General features: G+C 37.1%; 1 protein-coding gene across 1 annotated transcript in view; it reads left to right on the top strand.

Moving 5' to 3' along the window:
- Positions 1 to 21,308, top strand: part of LOC111055500 — a 145,582-nt gene that overhangs the window by 109,950 nt on the left and 14,324 nt on the right. The window contains exons 25-30 of the mRNA XM_039439723.1: positions 2,279 to 2,468; positions 3,636 to 3,825; positions 4,721 to 4,805; positions 7,036 to 7,254; positions 9,876 to 10,041; positions 14,675 to 14,858. Of these exons, the coding sequence (XP_039295657.1) occupies positions 2,279 to 2,468; positions 3,636 to 3,825; positions 4,721 to 4,805; positions 7,036 to 7,254; positions 9,876 to 10,041; positions 14,675 to 14,858 (1,034 nt within the window). The remainder of the gene's footprint in view (positions 1 to 2,278; positions 2,469 to 3,635; positions 3,826 to 4,720; positions 4,806 to 7,035; positions 7,255 to 9,875; positions 10,042 to 14,674; positions 14,859 to 21,308) is intronic.

Below are 21,308 nucleotides of genomic sequence, written 5' to 3' on the forward strand. Positions count from 1 at the left end.
ACTCATTTCCAGTTGTCAAACGTAGACCGGATATTTCCAATAAATCTAAGGCTAAAAAGTTTCTCAATTCACCGGCTCTGAACATACTTAAGAATTACGTTTTGATTGCCTACTATAAACTGAAAAAAGAAGGTACAGAATCAGCTACAATAGTATTAAAAAGCTATACAGAAGTGAATTGAAAGTGGCTCAGTTAAACCACAATGCGAATTTGATTGAAGCAGCTAACAATAAATGCTCAGCAGCTTGGAAAATTATTCGAAATAATTCCAAGCCCGCTAAATCTACCGCTACTTCTATCTCAGCAAAGGAATTCAACAAACACTTTATCAGCTCCATTGAGAAAATTTATAAAGATATTGAGCCGTCACAAATTTCTGCTGTTGACCTGCTGAACTCTTCCCCAAAAATGCAGGCAACTTTTGTAATAAAAGAAGTAACCTGTCTTCCACCACCAAAGACATATATTCTCACTCTAGCTCCCTTATTAAAGAAGTAATTGAATTCATTTTACAGCCGCTCACCACAGTTTTAAATGCATGTATAAAATCATCAGTTTTTCCATCCTTGCTGAAACATTCAAGAACCATCCCGATTCATAAGAAGGGTGACATAAATTTTCCAGATAACTTCAGACCAATCTCCATCCCACCTATCTTTGGAAAAATCCTAGAATATATTATCGCAACCCAACTCTATGACTTCCTTGAATTAAATTGCTTGTTTACAGATTCCCAGTATGGTTTTAGAAAAGGGAAGTCAACAATAGACGCTGTGCAATCAGTTATAACCGAAGTTGAGGAGGGCTTTAATAGTAAAAAATACACAGGATTAATTCTATTCGATCTAAGTAAGGGATTTGATGTCGTGGATCACTGCATCTTGTTGAATAAATTACAGTTTCTTGGTGTCCATGACAATACTCTTAAACTTTTAGAATCCTATTTGGAGGGTCGTACTCAGTCAGTGTGTATTAACTCAAATATTTCTGAGCCACTTAATGTACCACACGGAGTACCTCAAGGGTCCATACTGGGACCGTTATTGTTTCTAGTGATGATGAATGATATAGGATTGAATATTTCATCTAAAATAGTTTGCTATGCTGATGATTCATCTTTGGTCACAAACGATGTGGATCTGGGTTTCCTCCATCTAAAAATGTCTAGCTGTAAGGGTGAGGCTTCAGACTGGTTTAGAGCAAACCGCCTGTTTCTAAATACAGCCAAGACTCAAACATTGGTGCTTGGACTCAGAAAGATTAGTGAGGGAGTAGATAGTGCAAAGCTTCTGGGCATAACATTGGATCAGAAACTTACATGGATACCCCATATTGAAAGTGTTTGCTCAAAATTAAGTAGGGTTTTATATCTCCTTCGCAGTCTTAAGGACTGTGTTCCTTCAAATTACCTGAGAATGTGCTACTTTGCCTTTTTTCAAAGCGTTTACACGTATGGTTTAGTCTTATGGGGCTGCGCCCCAGAGGTTCAAAAAGTATTCTTGCTCCAGAAAAAAGCTATAAGAATTATATGTAACGCTACTTATCTGGAGCATTGTAAGCCATTGTTTATAAAGGAGAAAATTATGACAGTGCACAGTTTGGTAGCTTTCAAACTTCTCCTCCAGATAAAGAATAATTTAGGTTCTTACAGCCGCAGAGTTGACATTCACTGTCATAATACTAGAAATAAGACAAAAATAGATATACCATATACAAGACTCAAAAGAATATCAACAAGTCCAAATCAAGTTTCATTGAAATTATTCAACACATTACCCGAGATAGCCAGGAACCTACCAATGCCAATTTATAAGAAAAACCTAGAGCGCCTACTATTGAATAATCCTTTATACTCAATTTCAGATTTCTTCCAACTACCAGTGAAGGACTATTTTCAAGTCAAATAGGTAGTGAAATAATTCAATAGGCTACTAATCATGTAAATGTACTTAATTGTTCTTCCTCAGTTTTTCATCTAATGCAAGACAATTTTGTATTTATTTGATACATTGTTACTTTTTCTGTATTGTCATATCAAATCGTACTAAGTGTAACTTTCACTGTATAATTCAAAACTTAAAACTATGTATTATATTGTTGACTGACGTTTCCGATAGCATTGTATGTATGCATTGAAGGAATAAAAAGCATTCTTATTCTTATTCTTATTCTTATAACGTGGACCTTACTATAGGTGGATGGCTTATTCGATTATTTATTCTTTGATAGTATATAACCTACAGCATTTCTTGTGACAAATAATTTTATCTATTTCAGTATCTGCCAGAAAATACAAGACTTGCCCTATTCAACGAATCCAATTTACAGTTTGAAGATTAGTAAGAATTTGGGGTCTGAAGATCAGGAAACTGAATACTCAGTAGCAGATAATTATGATTTGGCAACGAGCAAGAAAAATGAACTTCCTACAATCGTAGCACAAGAAGTATGGAGCTGCGACGTTAGTGTAAGATATTACAAATTTTGGAAAAATTATTGTCTAGTTCTATTTTATTCAAATAAACCATGTTCAAAGTGAAAATTAAAAATCTGGCCAACCTTTTCTCAAATTTATTTTGAATTGAAAGGGGATTTCAATTTTCATGTAAATATGAGTAGCCCTACCACAAAAAAATTAGAGAGGATCTTCCCTCTCAGTGTCCTTGACACTAACAAAGTGTTTTAATCCTTGTAGAAATATCGAGATTGACCTTTCTTGAACTATTTCGAGTATACGTTTTTTAAAAAATCAAGTGTTTTATCTGTGTCGTCTTAACAAAATTTGAAACATGACAAACTTTATTCAAAATACTTGGCTAACTTAGTTCTTTTTACGAGCAAGGCACAACAGGACCGGAAGCTGTCCGATTGGATGATTGGGTTGACGTTTCAAGAGAGTTCCTGTCAGCCAATCGGAGAGCTACCTAACCTTTTCGTGCCATGCCTAATCGTCTGAAAAACGCCTCCTGTGTCTTGGCCCTAATAGTGATCAAATAAATAGTCTATGGTACTGAGGGAAGTTGATAATTTACTGATAATACTAGTAGTCTAATAATAATATAATCTAATAATATAATCTAAAACCACTGTTTTTTGACAATTTCTTAGTCTTTTTCAATCAATATGAATAATTACCACAATATCAACTTCTCAACTACACAAAAAGTGGGACTATAGTATGTTTCTTTGTCCTTAAGGGCCGTTTGTACAGTGACAGTTTAAACTAAATTTCATTTTAAACTGGATTAAGTCCGTGAAAAATCTCGTTTGTTATAATGTGTTTCATTTTGAGTTTAAGCCACCACCTGATTAAATCGAGTTTAAGCTTTGACTGTGCAAACGGCCCTTAGTTGATTGTGAGTGATAAATAGATGAATAATTAAAGGGCCATGACTCTGTAACATGACAAATTTTTAATGTGATTCTTAATGAATAATCATTACATTTTAATGACAATTACATTACCGTACATTGATTACAATGATATCACCTTGTAATATTAATTCCATTGTGATTTTTAACGAATTGTCTTGAAAAATCTGGTAGAAGGATAATTGAAATCATGGAAACGAGGTCCATTGATTTTGTATTATAAATCAATCTCCACATACTCACAACATGATTTTGTTCACAGGGCTTACAGATAATGAAAGTGATAAATAAGTTGATCACAAGGAATCTAGAACTGCGTGTGCATTACAGCTCTCAATTATTAGTGAAAGATGGGATCCTGGTTCTTCCCAATGGAGAAAAATTTCTACATATAACACATCAAAAATTGCTGTGGAAATTTTCAGAAACTACGTACAAAACTATCAGATTATGTAAGTCCAAGTTTTATCTATTTGATTTGATACACAAAGGCCCGGTTGCACAAAAGCCGGTCAAATTTTAACCGTGATTAAGTTCACGAGAACCAATTGGAGAAGGCGTTTTTGAAAAGATGGCTTCTCTAATTGGTTCTCGCGGAATTAATCACGGTTAAAATTTAACCGGCTTTTGTGCAACCGGTACACAGAGTATTAACTTTATTTTTTATTCGAAGAATAGACTATATGAAGACTCCGTGTTTCTAGAGTACTATTGTATCAATAGGTTTGTTTAATGGTCGATTACATTATTAATGAGTGTCCTAGAAACCAGGCCTAAAGGTTCTGAAAGTACAGTCAATACAACAACTAATATTCTCACCAATAGCTGGTTCTCAGCTCAGCCAATCTTGGGACATTCTGATTCTAGGTAGGCCTATGTGTTGCAACGCTCCTCGTTAGAGTTGCAACGCTCCTCGTTAGGAGTTGCAACGCTCCTCGTTAGGAGTTGCAACGCTCCTCGTTAGGAGTTGCAACGCTCCTCGTTAGGAGTTGCAACGCTCCTCCTTAGCGTTGCAACGCTAAAGAACTAGCTTCGGTCAATTATCGTTTTCATTTGTATAGTATATAATGATTATGTACTACTGGCAGGTAACCCGTGCTCCGCAAGGGTCTAATTAAAAACCTTGACAAACTGTGAACATGACCTACTAAAATCTTGAAGAATTTGAAATAAATCTATAACCATCCTCGGTGAATTAAAAATCTATATGCAAAATTTCAAGTTAATCAGTTCAGTAAATCAGATGTGTTGATGCGTCATTCTTGAATTCCCTAAGCAAGTTCTTTTCTCTATTATATTATTGATGATTGATTATGAATAATAATCAATGATGATCTTTTTTGCCAGATGCCCAGTTGAAGAATGTGTTTCAATCCTTGCCAGGGACTGAGAATTTTTTCAATGAATTTCACCATGATGAAAAGTTGGCAAAGTGAGTAAATATGCCTGCTCCACAATTTACCAATCTAATATATGAATTAAGTATTATACAATTCACTAATTATGGAAATGTAGACTATTTCTTTAGAGAGTTTCCTTAAATGAAGCTTCAGAATCAATCAGAGTTTCTTTGGGATTAATTCAGAAGCATTTGAGTTAAAGTGTAGTTTAGAGAGAATTTGTGAAGTAACCAATTACCAAGTCAGTTACCAATAAACTGCTCTGCTAAGCTAAAAAAATCTGGTGTGGCGCACTCACACAACTTTCCTTGCCGTTATGAGAATTGATCACATGACGCTAGCTAGTGTTCCCGCGCATCTCAAGTCTACTTTTTAAAGATTTGAGTCAGCTGGTGACAGGGTAATAACGCTGAAGACACACGAGGTGTGCTATCTCTTCATAGTGAATCAACAGTTGCCAACAGTTTACAATAATTGGATAATCCTTTTTTCTCGAATTTCGAGCTTATTTTTAAATTTAGGTGAACATTAGTTGTAGAGATTCTCATGCTCAATCTCTTCCACTCAAAATTTTTGGTTTTAATTGTATCTGAGACCTGATAATTGGGAATCTAAAATCAAACTTTGCATAGATGGGGCGAGTTTCCTGAAATTTTTACAGATATGAGACTTGTGGCAGTTGATAGAGCTTATCAATGACTATCTTAAGTATAAATTTAATCAAAATCGTTGGAGCCGTTTTCGAGAAAATCGCGAAAACCCCTGCTTTTGACAACATTTTCGCCATTTTAGCCGCCATCTTGAATTGCATTTGATCGAAATTGTTCGTGTCGGATCCTTATATTGTAAGGACCTTAAGTTCCAAATTTCAAGTCATTCCGTTAATTGGGAGAAGAGATATCGTATACACAGAGGCACATACACTCATACACACACTCACACAATCATACAGACCAATACCCAAAAACTACTTTTTTGGACTCAGGGGACCTTGAAACGTATAGAAATTTAGAAATTGGGGCACCTCAATTTTTTTTGGAAAGCAATACTTTCCTTACTTAAGGTAATAGGGCAAGGAAAGTAATAGATCACCATTGGTTTTTACGGGCATGAAGCTCTCCGATTCGCTGATTAATCACCTGATCTGATTCTGATCAATCAGCTGAACGCCAAACCAATCAGCCAATCTGAGAGCTTCCTGCCCTACCTAATCGGCTGAAAACGCCTGGGAAAACGCTTCGTGTGGCTTGACAATGAAGGCTCAAACTATGAAATCTTATCTTTCATGTGAAGTAGAATCCTGATTTTGGGAGAATTTTTGTTGAACTGGAACAATTGTCTATTGTTTTTGTAATTTGAACCACTACCTCCGTAAACAAAGCCATAGTGCATGACAGGTGGTTGAAGGTAACGTTAGCACAGGTAGGGCTCCTACACCAATTTAAACACTAGCTGATATAGACACAGACGAAATAAGTAATAGATCAGCGATATAGTGATATAGATCGTGATATAGTGAAATCAGTGATATAGATCAGCTGAAATCAACAAATTTCTATTCGTGTAGGAGCCCTACCTGTGCTGACGTCACCAGAATGCACTATGGCTTTGTTTACGGAGGTAGTGTTTGAACACGGGGTAGACAATTTTTTCAATTGAATAAAATTTGAACAAGCAGTGACAGAGTTGTCTATTGTTTTTGTGATTTGAACAAGGAGTGGACAATTTTTTCAATTGATTTTGAACAAGCAGTGATGGAGTTGTCTATTAATTTTGTCATTTTAACAATGGGTGGACAAATTTTTTCAATCCAATTTGAACATGTTGTGACAGATTTGTCTATTGTTTTTGTAATTTGAACAAGGAGTGGACAATTTTTTCAATTGAATTTGAACATGCAGTGACAAAGCTGTCTTTTGTTTTATAATTTGAACATCGAGTGAACAATTTTTCAATTGAATTTGAACAAGCAGTGACAAAGATGTCTATTGATTTTGTAATTTGAACAAGGGGTGGACGATCTTTCCAATATGAATTGATGAAAATTATACAAATGCGAATCCGAACATGCACTGACTGATTAGTCTATTGTTTTTGTAGTGTGAACAAGAGGTAGATATTTAGTGAAATTTGACAATATCTTTGTTTTCTTATTTTACAGAGATTTCACAACATCATCAATTCTATTAATTTTATTAGGTGGAAATTTTTTCAATTTGGATTTGAACAAGCACTAACTTTGGCCAATTTTGTTACTTCCAGAACAGTCCTAGAGCAAACTCAAAATCGAATCTGGTCACTGAACAGTTTGAGAGTTCTGACACATGATGACCAACTTGAACTGGCAAAGACTTCAATCAAAGGCATTACTTTCTCTGAACAGCAACCTCTGTACACTAAACTCTTGGATACTGCAGCAACTCGCATGTTTCAGTTGGGCCGATTCTATGATGAGAAACTGGAATTTCGAGGAAACATAGAGTAAGTTAAAATTGTATTTTTTTTTAATTATACCTTAGACCTTATACGCGGGTTTTTACAGCCTTCCCGGCCGTTTCCGGGACTAATTGTGATATTGTATAAATAAACTAATGAATAAATAAACTCCTGTTGTGGAGGTGATATTGTGCTATAGTGAGGTCCACGTTATAATGGCAGTATTTGATTAACATTGGTGTTGCTATCCTTGTCTATGATCCTTGTATCATCTTCCTATGGTGAGGTCCACGTTATAATGGCAGTAACTCATTAACATTGGTGTTGCTATTCTTGTAGTATATGTAAATGTATCCTAGTAAATGAATTTAAAATTCTAGGAGTCACCATAGATAGTAAACTTTCATGGAAATCCCATTTAGAATGCTTGAAAAAGAAATTAAAATCTGCTGTATATGAGCTTAGGACCATGAAAACCTATTCAAAACCTTCGAAAGAGGTCTATTAGGCGCTATTCTATTCTATTCACATTATGGCATTGCATTTTGAGGTAATTCTACGGATATCAGACAGATCTTCAAGCTGCAGAAATTGGCAATTCGCGTTAGGCTAGCTTCACACGCTTTCGGTTTCATTCGGTTCGGCTCGTTACCGAAAACGAATGAGGCTTTCATACATGTCAGGTTTTAATTCGTACGGTTCTAATTAGGTATTTTCTTCTCAAACACAGCTGTGTTTGGATTTTCACAGTTCATGCTGGTATATTTAAATATAACATTGGTGTCAAATTGTAAGATGTTATTTCTTGAACAACAAAATTTTAAAGTTAATTAAAAATGTGAATTATTTATAAATAGTTTCTTTTTGATTATATTAATTTTGAAAGTTCAGAGAGATTATTTTTTTAATTGAAAATTTGTTCCTTGTTTTGACACGTGGTATAAAAAATTTTGAAAGTTCAGAGAGATTATTTTTTTAATTGAAAATTTGTTCCTTGTTTTGACACATGGTATAAAAAACTTTATTTCTTCTCTCCATTGATGAAATCATGTAATATTCGTGGAAAAATAAAAAAAAATAGAAAAATAAAAATTCTCATCAAGTTTTAATTTATATCTTTCATATTTTTATAGCAAACTATTCATTTAAAAAAAATGTTTCTGTGAATAAACAGAAATGAATTGACCATATGATTTTGACTTGGAAAATTTTGAAACAGATAATCACGATACATCAGGTTAAAATAAAAACAAAAGAAGCAAGCGTGTGTAAAAGGCTTTGTTTTTTCCTGTTTCCCTAGCAACGAATTCGAATATAATGAAACCTATTCTTGTCGTGGGGGCGTTCGGTGCTATGAGGTTGCTATTCGGTACCGGAATCAAACCGAATCATCGTTTCACACTTATCGGAATTCACCGAAAACGAAACGAACCGAAACGAACCGAAATTGTGTGAAAGGAGCCTCTCGCTAGCAACGAATTGAAACCTGATGGAATTTATTAGAGTCAAGTTCGGTTCTATGCGGTTCTATGCGGTACCGAATTCAAACCGAATTACCGTTTCACACTTATCGGAATTTGCCGAAAACGAATCGAAAACGAAACGAACCGAAAGAGTGTGAAACTAGCCTTATGGTAGGAGAGTCAATTAGAACTAGTTGCTGACCGTTTTTCAAGCAATTAAAAATACTCCCAATCCCTAGCTTGTATATATGTTGGAAGCAATTTGTCTTATCAAATAATGAGTTGATGTTCAAGAAGGGTTTTATGATTTATTCATATGCTACATTGCTGTGAAACATAAGACACATACATGTACTCAGGGATGAAACATAGCACAAAGGACTACCTTATTATTTTATCTTCCAATTTTATTACATTAGTGTTATTTGCATTGTAAATGAATAAATAAATAATACTTTTTGTGTAGTTGAGGAGTTGATATTGAGGTAATTATTCATATTGAATGGAAAAGACTAAGAAATTGTCAAAAAACCACTGATTTATTGATAATTAGAAAGACCGGTTTCGGTTATTACACCATTGTCAATCTCTGATAAACTCCTGGTTCTGGTTTTTGACAATTTCTTAGTCTTTTTCATTCAAATAAATAATAAATAAATAAATAATGAGTTCAGTTGAGGACAGAACCGGAAGGACAGTGTTTCTATTCGATTCAGGAGTATTTCAGTTGCTTTAGTTCACGGTGGTTTTTCGTAGACCTTCAAGAGTATATTCAACAATCAATTTTATAAATGAAAAATTCAAGTTATAAATAATTTAAATGATTGACAAGTCCATACACTCCTTTGAGAAGAGGTCAGTGGCTGCTGAATTATCTATCTATCTATCTTGTCTCTCATCCTTGCATCATATTTGCATGTCAGAGGCCCTGAAATTGATCAGCTGCGACCTGAAAACTCTGACACCAGACCTGAGCCAGCCAGGTCACTCGATATTATTATTATTATTATTATCATATTTGCATCATTTTCGTAGCATGTCATTTTGAAAACATCAAAATAGTGTGTTAATATATCACAGTTGGGGATGGATAAAAAAGCAATCATCTTCATCTCAAACACTAGTTCCGGTTGTTACACCATTATTAATCTCCACTATACTCTGTCCATCAATACATTGATGACAAATTCATTTCTGTTGCAGATGTATCCGGTTCCCTTGGGATTCATCGTTCACACCAGAATACACCCCCAGAGCGGCTGAATACGTTGACAGGAGTTTGTACACAATGGACAGGGACAATTTCAATGATGTCTTTGAAACTATTGAGATAAAAGTTTGGCTATGTACCAACAAAGACGCAGAAAAGGTGCGTACTGACTTGAGCGCCCCAAACACGTGCATTCCACTTTTCATCAGCTGGTATAATAATCATAGTATTAGCTCTGGTATAATGAGGTCAACGTTATAATGTATTTGATTGAAAAATGGTTTTGCTATAGTGAGGTCCACGTTATAATGACAGTATTTGATCAACTTTGGTTTTGCTATCCTAGTCCATTATTCGACAAAGCCGGTGGTACTATCCTTTTCTAGGTCCTCATCGATGCCAATTATGTTTTTAGAGTGTAGAAATATAATTAATTAATGCAGAGAATCGGCATCGCTATTCTTCTATCTTTATCCACTGCCATTATAACGTGGACCTCACTATAGCCTTGTCTATCATTCGACAAAGCAGATAGCTCTACCTTTCCTTGCTCTGCAACGTTTTCAAATATCGTTTTTCAACAATGTTGAAATATAATTAATCAACAAAATATTATTTAATCTCAATTACTAGTAGTTCAGTGAACAGTAGACCTCGCGCAGTTCTAAGCCACAGCTTCCTCTTATACTGTCCATCAGAGTAAATCCTGTCTGTATGCCGTGTCGGCGAGATATCGGTGTGAAAAAGGCTGTTGGGGTCGGTATATCAAAAAATGCTAACATCAAATATTTAAAGCTAAACTCCTTAAAGACATAATGGTAAAAGGTCAGCCCGAATTGAAAGCAGAGAAAGGTCGAGAGACAATACTATGTTATTTTAGTTATTAATTATTATCAATAATTAATAATGCGATAAATAATCGCATGCATTATTGCATGCAATCAATTGTTCATTTAATAGTGCATAAAAACTGCATTCAATGAGTCATGCAATTAAAAATCCACACTACAGCTGATTTATGATGAATAATTCTGTAGTCTGATTTTTACGGTAATATTGGCGTTAGAAGGAGACTCCTTTTCCTTTTGTATTATCCATAAAATTCAAAATTTCAAAAAACCTTATATATACGTCGACACGAAATACAAAAAGGAACATACTTTTCAAATTTCATGAAAATTTATTAACGCGTTTCGCTGTGAATGCGGAACATATAGAACAACATAAAAACAAAAATATATACTGTCACGTTATTTTTTATATTTAAATAACGATTAGCCTCCTGCTTGGCATCATTCGGTAGAGCATGAAATGTTTCAATACAATTATAAAAATTAGGTCGTGGTTTTTAATAGGATACAGTCTCATAAAGATCTTTATAGGCCTAGATATGAGCTTCCACAATAATTCTGATAATTCATTAAAATATATATATATATATATATATATATATATATATATATATATATGGTACTTATCCTATAGTATTGAGGAATTAAAATAAATTGCACACCATAAACAATTTGATACATATATTGACAAATATTGCAAAAAATAAATCAGAGCAAAAAATATATAGAGCGATAAAAAAATATATAATATAAAAATAGAACAATAATCGAAATCAATAAAATATCACAGGCTAAATACTATTCCCTAAATTTTATAGCACGAAACGTTACCATGTGCTTTTATTTTATAATCATATGCATCCTTTTGCATGTAGCTGTGATATTAGCTTGCTAATACTTGTCGACTTGGACAATTCCATTAAAAATAGATTCCTTAAAATCAGCTTGATAAATTGACAACCAATAATCCAAATATATATATTAAATTCTATAGTATCGAATAGATTTCTTTGCAATGAATATATATTTTATCTCAGGGTGCAAGATTCGGCACCTGACGGAATAAATAGAGCAATTCATCTAGTGAATCAGAGCTACAACAAACTATCGCAAATTATATTGCAGAAATTAAAGATCATATGAATATGTATTACTAGCCTAGATTTTATACTTCTTTGATTTATAGAACTTCTGATATGTATTGACTCGTTACTCTTCTAATAAAATACCTTTAATACTATATTTACTTGCACAAGTATTTTTTAATAAATTCTTAATTTATGAGAAAACCCTTTCGACGAGCTAGCTTTGATTCTCATGTAATTTCGAAGCACTGAGGGCGCCCTATCACTATTTCAATATTTCTCACTCACGTGTCGAAATTTTCTTATGAGCTGCTGATGTCGATCCAACTCCTGGTGGTCCTGGACTATGGTAGCCGGAGTCGTCTCTTCCAAGGGGTTACAAAATTATTTAAAAAAAATGAAAATGACTTTTGCTTTATAAGAGCATCACAAAGTCTTATAAGAAATTTAGTAATTCAATCTAACTTTAAATTTTTACAAGTTATAGCAAGGTATTACGCTCTATAATATTTAGGGACCTCTCATGGTGGCATTTAGCAGGCGAGTGTTCGTTCTCCTTTCTCAATTTTACAATTCTCATTTCCGATTTCTAAATTTACATAAAATTTGAATATCCTAGTCCTCCGCCATTCAAGGTTCAAATAGACCGTACTAAAATATTAAATTATTACTTATGTTGTATGTTTAATAATTTCTTTGCCTTCGGGCCATATCCAAAACATAGACTATACAACAATTTTATACAAATTCTATTTATTTGTAGAAATATATACAAATATTTTTGAATCGGCATACTATTGCCGCCTATCAATTGCCATTATGTGATTGGTGCATGCAAATTATTTCAATATTCATGCGCCTGGTAACCTCCTATTTCCTGGATACATTTAATTATTTTTATTGGGTTTTTAAAATATGCTCTCTACATGCTAGTTAATTTTCTATATGTTATTATTTGTTCCATGCATCATAATAATTAGCCACGTGAGACCTTTTGTTCCTCAAATTGCATACCGTTTTGCCACAATAAATTTCTGCCAAGGTGTTTGGTCAGATTCTACGTTGCATGGCTCGGTCGATCGTTAGGTCGCCGATCACTGAATGTTTATGCCTAACCTCAACTCTCAATACTTTATACAATATTATATATTAGCAAAAAATTATTTCAATTCCTCTTAGGCTGTTGTACAGTTTAGCCAGGACAATCTGATATTATCTAATCTTTATGTTATCTCTTTGGCGATATTAGCCAGTTACTTTACTTAGACCTATAGATATTTTAGCTAGGGATTCTTTTTAATCAATCCAAATTAAATATGTTACAATACATATAAACATAAAAAGATAAATGCAAAACCGTCGACTTGAACCTTAGACCTCACTTCGCTCGGTCAAAAATATTATTCAATCTCAATTATAAAAATCAATTCATTGAAACAAATTTTTTTCATGACAAATAAAATATAACTGATATTTTAAATAAGAATGAACAGTTAATATTACATCATATATACTGATATCAGCCTTTCTCTATAGAAGGCAGTGGCTAGGTGGTAAATTGACAACACGCTCTTCTCCCATCTTTCTCCATTATATGATAACGTGGACCTCACAATAACGATGTGGAAGCTTTTCGAAATAAAATGAATATTTCTCTGAAAATGAGTCTTACGTGTTTTGTTTCAACACAGAAATTATTGCTCCTAAAATAATAAGACAGTTTGAATTTAGAATGTTTCATCACCTTTGATATCCTTCCATTATCGGGAATCAATTTCCTTCACAGTTTTTGAAACTAAACTACTCTCAAGATCAATAATTCTTACCGGTAATCTCTGATCTCAATATAAATATAGAGGGAAAATTAGAATTTTCATCTTTCAATACTATCATCAAAATTTTATATTTCTATGCTCTTCAAAATGAATTTGTGTTTAGGAATAAGTTATCTTGATTTTAGACTTATCAAATAGAAACTCAGGAAGTAAAAGTGTAAATTTTTAGTGAGAAAACATGAAGAAACCCAATATATAACCTATAAACTTGAGTGTTTATAGGAAAATATCGGGGACCGAGCTTCGCTCTGGAGTACAAAAGCATAAACAATTTATTACGAAAGTAGTAATTATAATAACATTAATCCAGAAATGTTCTATCCTAATCACAGTAAATTGAGATTAATTCCCAGATGAATGCGAAAAATTCCCTCACAAGGGCCCAGTTGCACATAAGAAGGTTAAATTTTTATCCTGATTAACTTCACGTGAACCAAATCAGAGAAGACCATTTCAAAAAGATGGATCTACTGGAATTGATCAGGATTGAAAATAACCCGACTTTTTTGAAACCGGCACTAAGTACCTGATTACAAAAGTTCAACAGCTGAGTCATAATTTTGACACAGTCCCACACACATGAACTCGCTCACTCACTTCCATCACCAACAGACGACGAAATAATTTATTATTATCAGCAGTTTTTCCAAGGATGAATAATAATTATCCTTTTAATGTCCTTCAGCGAGTTTTCCGAGGGATGAGACCCAGTGCAATGGAATATTTATATTATGAACCTACTATGTTCTGAATTTCGTGAGAATCGTTAGAGCCGTTTTCGAGATCCGGTGAAATACAAACATATAAACATCTAAACATCTGAACATATAAACAGAAGTTGCTCGTTTAATAGTATAGGATGACATTGGGTAATACGGCAAGGTAGAACATCCAAAAGGATATCTCTGCCGATAAAAGCAATATGAATAAATAAAATAAATATGTTATCTCGAAAATAATTTTGGAATGAAGAACCAATTCAAACGTAGATTATTGATCGATTTCAATGATGATTTTTCAGGTTGAATTTCTGAGACTGAGAACAGTTTATAAACCGAAGGCGGCAGTTTTTGCTGTAAGATACACGGATAGCATAGTAATAGAAGTAACTGAAACGAGTAACGAGGGAAAAACCAAGAAAGTAATTGAGAAAGTAGTGGAAACTGTGTACATGGATATATTAATCTCAAAAGTTCTCAGAGTTGGTAAGGATTTATTTGAATTTCAACTAAATTATTGTTTTCTTATTAACTGTGTTTTTCAACTGAATTCCAATTAGTGTTTTCAACTGTGTTCTGTCATAGAGGAACAATAGCGTAAGTAGATATCCCATGGTATAGGGCAGGGCTCTCCAACTTACGGCCCACGGGCCACATCCGGCCCGCGGATGGATTTTGTCCGGCCCGCCGAGAGTTATTGCAACAGATTTTTAAAAATATATATTTATATACATTTTTGACAACAACCACTGTGAGTTCAGTACTCTTCTCTTACTTGCCACTCCATTTATTAATAAGTTTAAAATTAGCTGTAAACAAGCAGTGATCAATCATTGTAAGATATTAGCAAATGGTCTGCACGGACTATACATGTCCCTGTTTGAACGCTTCAAAGAAGGTAACCTACTTCCATTTTTAAGTTCTCTTCCAGAGAAAGACTTAGAAAATATTAAAAAACCATGCTCGAGCTATGTTTTCTCTTCTTGGATCTACCTACAAGTGTTGTCACGTGGTAATTTAAAACCACCAAATATTTTAAAATGAACCAATGAAATGTAATAGAACTTTTATTAGAATGTCCTATTCCACCCTCTAGGTTTTCTAATAATTGCGAAGTATTGCTACGACGCGGACTAGCTACAGCCGGGTATGGGTCGGGGTCGGTGACCGTATTGACTGGTGGAGATACTGGACCTACACTTCTCCCCCTGTCCTGATTCTTTACCCTCTGTCTTTGGCGGGAGGTATTTAATTTGAAGGGAAGTGTGTGTGCCCGTGCCGTTGTTGGCCGATTCGGCCCTCGGCTCTTGGAATTCAGGTTGGGTGATAGGGAGAATTGAGGTAACCTTAACCAAGGATACGGATCCGGATATCAGATCCCCACAAATAATTATATTTGTAAAGGTAGTACGCAATCTGAACCAACTGCGAGTTGACGGCGAGCAAAGCTGTACCTGCAAGCCCGGAATAAAGGTTGTAGGTGGAGGAACTCGGGATGGAGTTTAACAAGGAATGATATAGAATTTTTGTTACGGTTTTCGCAATCTGAGACTGCGGGCTGTCGGTGTGCAGACTGAATCTGCGCACCCGGTATTAGATCAATATGATTGGAGGGGCGTAAGAGGTATAAGGTACAGGATATGGTATACCGAGTTTGAGGTATAGGGAATATTTTATCGGGCTTGGGAAATGGAGATTCGTTAATAGGATTGTTCCTTCCTGTAACTAATGGGGTTTGGTTCAATAACTCGCGATCTGTGAATCGCGATATAGTTCTCAGCAAGCTGAACCTGCTAGCTAAATACAGTACATCAATTACAATTTTATGATAACTAAAGCTCAATGGATGAGGTTTCGGGTGTCGGATTTCTGAATCGCGAGCCTGCAGCTGCGAAAGGATTTTCAGCAATTCTGAAACTGCTAAATAGGATTTCTGCGCTAGTCTGATGACAGCGCGTCGGTTATTAAGGGCCAATCTGTAACTGCCCTTAAGGGTATGGGAATCACTCTCAATCGTCCGAAACGCTTTTAAATTAATAGTCAGTATGTCGACTATTATGAGAGGATAGGGAAGGGTTTACAAGGATTCTCCCAAGCTTCTCGCTGGTCTGAGAACCGCGACTGGGACGATCTCTAATCTGTGACTGAGATCTCGTGCTATACAGGGTAGGAAAATTTAGAGGAAGGAAGAGAGAGGATGCCGCAGTCTGGGGACTTCGGCGAGGACGTTCTCAAGCTGTACCTGAGAGCAGGAAGTGTTGGAGTCTGTGACTTCAACAAGGACGTTCTCAAGCTGCACCTGAGAGCAGGAAGCGTTGCAGTCTGTGACTTCAACAAGGACGTTCTCAAGCTGTACCTGAGAGCGGGAAGCGTCGCAGTCTGTGACTTCGACAAGGACGTTCTCAAGCTGCACCTGAGAGCGGGAAGCGTCGCAGTCTGTGACTTCGACAAGGACGTTCTCAAGTTGTACCTGAGAGCAGGAAGCGTTGCAGTCTGTGACTTCAACAAGGACGTTCTCAAGCTGTACCTGAGAGCGGGAAGCGTCGCAGTCTGTGACTTCGACAAGGACGTTCTCAAGCTGTACCTGAGAGCGGGAAGCGTCGCAGTCTGTGACTTCGACAAGGACGTTCTCAAGCTGCACCTGAGAGTGGGAAGCGTCGCAGTCTGTGACTTCGACAAGGACGTTCTCAAGTTGTACCTGAGAGCAGAAAGCGTTGCAGTCTGTGACTTCAACAAGGACGTTCTCAAGCTGCACCTGAGAATGGGAAGCGTCGCAGTCTGTAACTTCGACAAGGACGTTCTCAAGTTGTACCTGAGAGCAGGAAGTGTTGCAGTCTGTGACTTCAACAAGGACGTTCTCAAGCTGCACCTGAGAGCGGAAGCGTCGCAGTCTGTGACTTCGGCGAGGAAGTCCTCAAGCTGTACCTGAGAGCTAGAAGGGTTATAGAATAGGAAAAGTTAAGAGAGAGAAAGAGAAAGGATGTCGCAGTCTAGAAACTTCGACGAGGACGAGCTCAAGCTGCACCTGAGTTCTCTAGGAAAAGGATTGGGCTTTTCCTACTTGGAATTACAGCAAGTCAGAAACTGCTAAGTGAATTTAAAATACAGGGCCACTCTATAGTATGAAAATTAATAAGGAAAATACACCCCTAAAAACTGAGATTACCTTATTACAGAAGAGGAAATGCACACAAGTGACCAGTTCTAACATACAGTTACCTGAATCACTGCAGAATTAAATACGGAGAATAGCAAACAAATTCCCGCACTAAACTTAAACGTCGTGAAGCGACAGAGTCGAGACTTAAGAATTAAGCCCTCAAAAATAATTTGCTTAAGAGCCTAGCTAAATTTCCCCACTCAACTGTTTGTAGCTCAAACTTGAGATCCCTTACAGGTTTCAAAACCAAGAATAACTCGTTCACTCCCAGTGATACGAATTCGGGAAAAAATAGCTGACAAGAAAGAAAAACCCACTAGGGAATTCTAACTCCGAGTTGTTCGGAACTCGACCTACAATATTCTACGTTAACACAAGATAGAATAATAATTAGTGTCGGTAACGTCGTAAGGAGAGGAGATTCGCGACCCGATCTCACGCTCAACCACCGAACAACTGACTCTCTCCCAGGTCTCCTTGAAGCCACACCGGGTCGCTGAAAGTTAGGAGGCCGGGGGAAAAGGGGCTTGCTGACCAATGGGAGTCTGAAAAGACGATCACGCCACTAGTCATGTGACAGGGTTTGAATCCACTAGTGCTGATGATAAGGGTGCAGCTAATGACGACACTGATACTAATTACTACACTAATTCAGGCCGGTAAACAATATTTCTATTCCAGAAATTTCATGAAGAGCGATACTGGCCCGACTCGGTAGCCGCTTATCGTTTAGATGATACGAATGCTGCTAATTTAAAGGGGTTGACGGCGATAGTGATAATGTATACACAACTACAAATCTAACAAAATATATCTGGCAGACGATCCTATTCCTATTCTAAAATAGAATAATTTCGCTAATTTTATGCTGGACGACGGCTCTCTATCCGTCACAAAAATTCACTTTGTGACACCCCACTCCTACTAAGGAGGGGGGGGGGATTGGCGTTGAACGTACAAGGCGACGTCGGGAATACCGGCTACAACCATACCACATCCTCCCTACTTTTCACATTACGTGAACGCATTTCAGCGATGGATAAAAAGCGATCAAGTAGACCAAGACGAGGCGCCATACTGCTAAGAGAGTCGAAGCACTACTGAAGCAATAGAAAGACGACTAGATGGGTTTATACAAAAATATTCAGGTAACGACAGTGTAGAAAGACAAGATTATCATTATCGGGAACGCGATAAAAGCAACCCTACAATAAACAGATAACAAAAATATCCTGAAAGAAAAGGTTCGAATGTCTTATGCGATGCGACAACGAGAGAAGGAGTAAGAAACCAGTGAATCAACCCTGTCGCGGCATCTAACGGGAAACGTAATAACTAGTTGAATAAAGTGCTGCCCCCGCACCTTGCGCCGTCTAAGGTTAGTATAGGCAACCCGCACTTCACTCCACCAACGCAATTTGCGTTCGCCTGTTCTTCAGAGCTAGATTCTCCCTCCTCCTCCTCTACACATGGGGGTAACAACTTAATGTCTTTCACATGAACAGTCACAGATTTATTCTCTGCTACTTTAACCTTCACTACTGTAGGACTCAATATCTCAACCACCTCCCAGGGGCCTGAGAACTTTGGAGCGAGTTTCGCGGCGAACTGGTCAACTCCCGAAGATAAATAATGTTCTCTCTTATATATCAACTGACCTGGGGATAACTTAACATCTCGCCTCCGAAGATTATAATAACGGCTAGCATCCCTATATGCTTTATCCAAATTATCCACTACAATTTTCCTGGTTTGAATTAATACCTTAATATTTTTCTGTAGCGTGGCCTGACTACTTTCAAAACCCTGCGTACGTGGATCGTCTTGAGACTCGAATGCGGACTCACCTGGAGCCCTCAATTCCCTACCGAAGTTGAGATAAGCTGGAGTATATTGGGTGCCTTGATGAATAGTTGTATTCATCGCAAAACAAAATTCTCTTAAATATCGGTCCCAATCCGAGTGGTTCTCTCCTACAAAGATTTGTATCATAGTTTTGAGTACACGGTTCACTCTTTCAGTAGGATTACAACTAGGAGAATATGGGGGGGTGAAAAACACATTCACGCCATTATCCTCACAATACGAGCGAAAATACTTGCTAGTGTATTGGGTTCCATTGTCACAAATGAGCATCCTAGGTGCTCCATACCGTGTGACAATCAATTCACGGAAAGCTTTCGTGACTCCTGCGCTATCTGCCTTAGATAGGGCGGCCACTTCCGTCCACTTAGTGAACTGATCTTGAAACACGACTATGTAACGGTGTCCTAACTTGGAACGGGGTAACGGGCCGACTAAGTCAGTACTGACAGTCTCCCAAGGGTGAAACAATTTACGGGGATTTTTCATGCGACCATATGGGGTCCTCTGTTCTACCTTAATCTTAATGCAGTCATCACACCTCCGTACATAGGTGGCAACATCATTAAACAATCCAGGCCAATAATATAGGCGCGCTATCTTGTCATATGTACGATATATGCCAAAGTGACCCGCGGTAGGAGCATTATGATTTTGTTGTAAAACTTCAGAGCGACAGCTCACTGGGACACAAAGCTTCCACCCCTCAGCACTCTGCTCTTCCTGGAGCCGCCTCCTAGGCCAAATATGTCTATACAACAACCCATTTCTAACTGTATAGTCGGGGAATTTCTCGGGGTCTGCAATCAGTAATGATTTAATTTTCTTTACCCAGCTATCGTCGTTCTCTCGACCAATAGCGATAGGGGCCGCCCCGCCCTCAGAGTTCGTTTCTCCCGAAGTGAGCTCCTCCTTACAGGGGGTGCGTGAGAGTACATCTGGGACTATGTTGAACTTCCCTTTCCTATATTTTATTTTCAGATTATATTGTTGCATTTCCATTACCCATCGTGCTAAACGACCAGTGGGATGGGGAATGGCATGCAACCACTTCAAGGACTGATGGTCGGTAATCACAGTAATTTCGTAACCTTCCACATATGACTTAAATTTTCTCAGGGCATATATCACAGCTAGACACTCTTTCTCGGTTGTGGTATATCGGACTTCGGGACCTCTTAAACCCCTACTCGCATAAGCAATAACTTTCTCCTCACCATTAATCTCCTGAGTCAAGACAGCTCCCAACCCTTCGTCGGAGGCATCGGTCTGAATCACAAAGGGCAACTCAAAATGAGGGTAGGTTAATACTGGGGCACAGGTTAAAGCATCTTTGATTTTCTGAAATGCCGTTTCCTCCTCTTCTCCCCACTGCCAATTCACCTTCAACTTTAACAAACGATGTAACGGATTTGCTAGCTCTGAAAAATTAGGGACGAACCTACGGTACCAGGAGGCTAACCCTAGGAAGCTCCTGAGAGATTTAACACGCTGCGGGGTAGGGAAATCTCTAACAGCTCTAATCGTTTCTGGGTCGGTACGGAGGCCTTGCTCTGTCACAATATGACCTAAGTATTTCAGCTCAGATTTCAGAAAATTGCACTTATCTTTATTTATAATTAGACCTGCGTCTCTCAACCTCTGGAAAACCTCTGCGAGATGTTCTCTATGGGATTCAAGAGTCTCTCCTAATACCACCACATCGTCTAAGTACGCGAACGCATACGGTTCGAGTTTAGGCCCTATCACCTGATCTAGCAAACGTTGAAAGGTAGCTCCAGCTGAGTGTAAGCCGAAAGGCATCACTTTAAATTGAAATAGACCTCTGCCCGGCACTATGAAAGCAGTCAATTCTTTACTCTCCTCATCTAACGGAACTTGCCAATAACCACTCTTCAGATCAATAGTAGATA

This window comes from Nilaparvata lugens, chromosome 13 (assembly GCF_014356525.2).
Source record: "Nilaparvata lugens isolate BPH chromosome 13, ASM1435652v1, whole genome shotgun sequence".
NCBI lineage: Eukaryota > Metazoa > Arthropoda > Insecta > Hemiptera > Delphacidae > Nilaparvata > Nilaparvata lugens.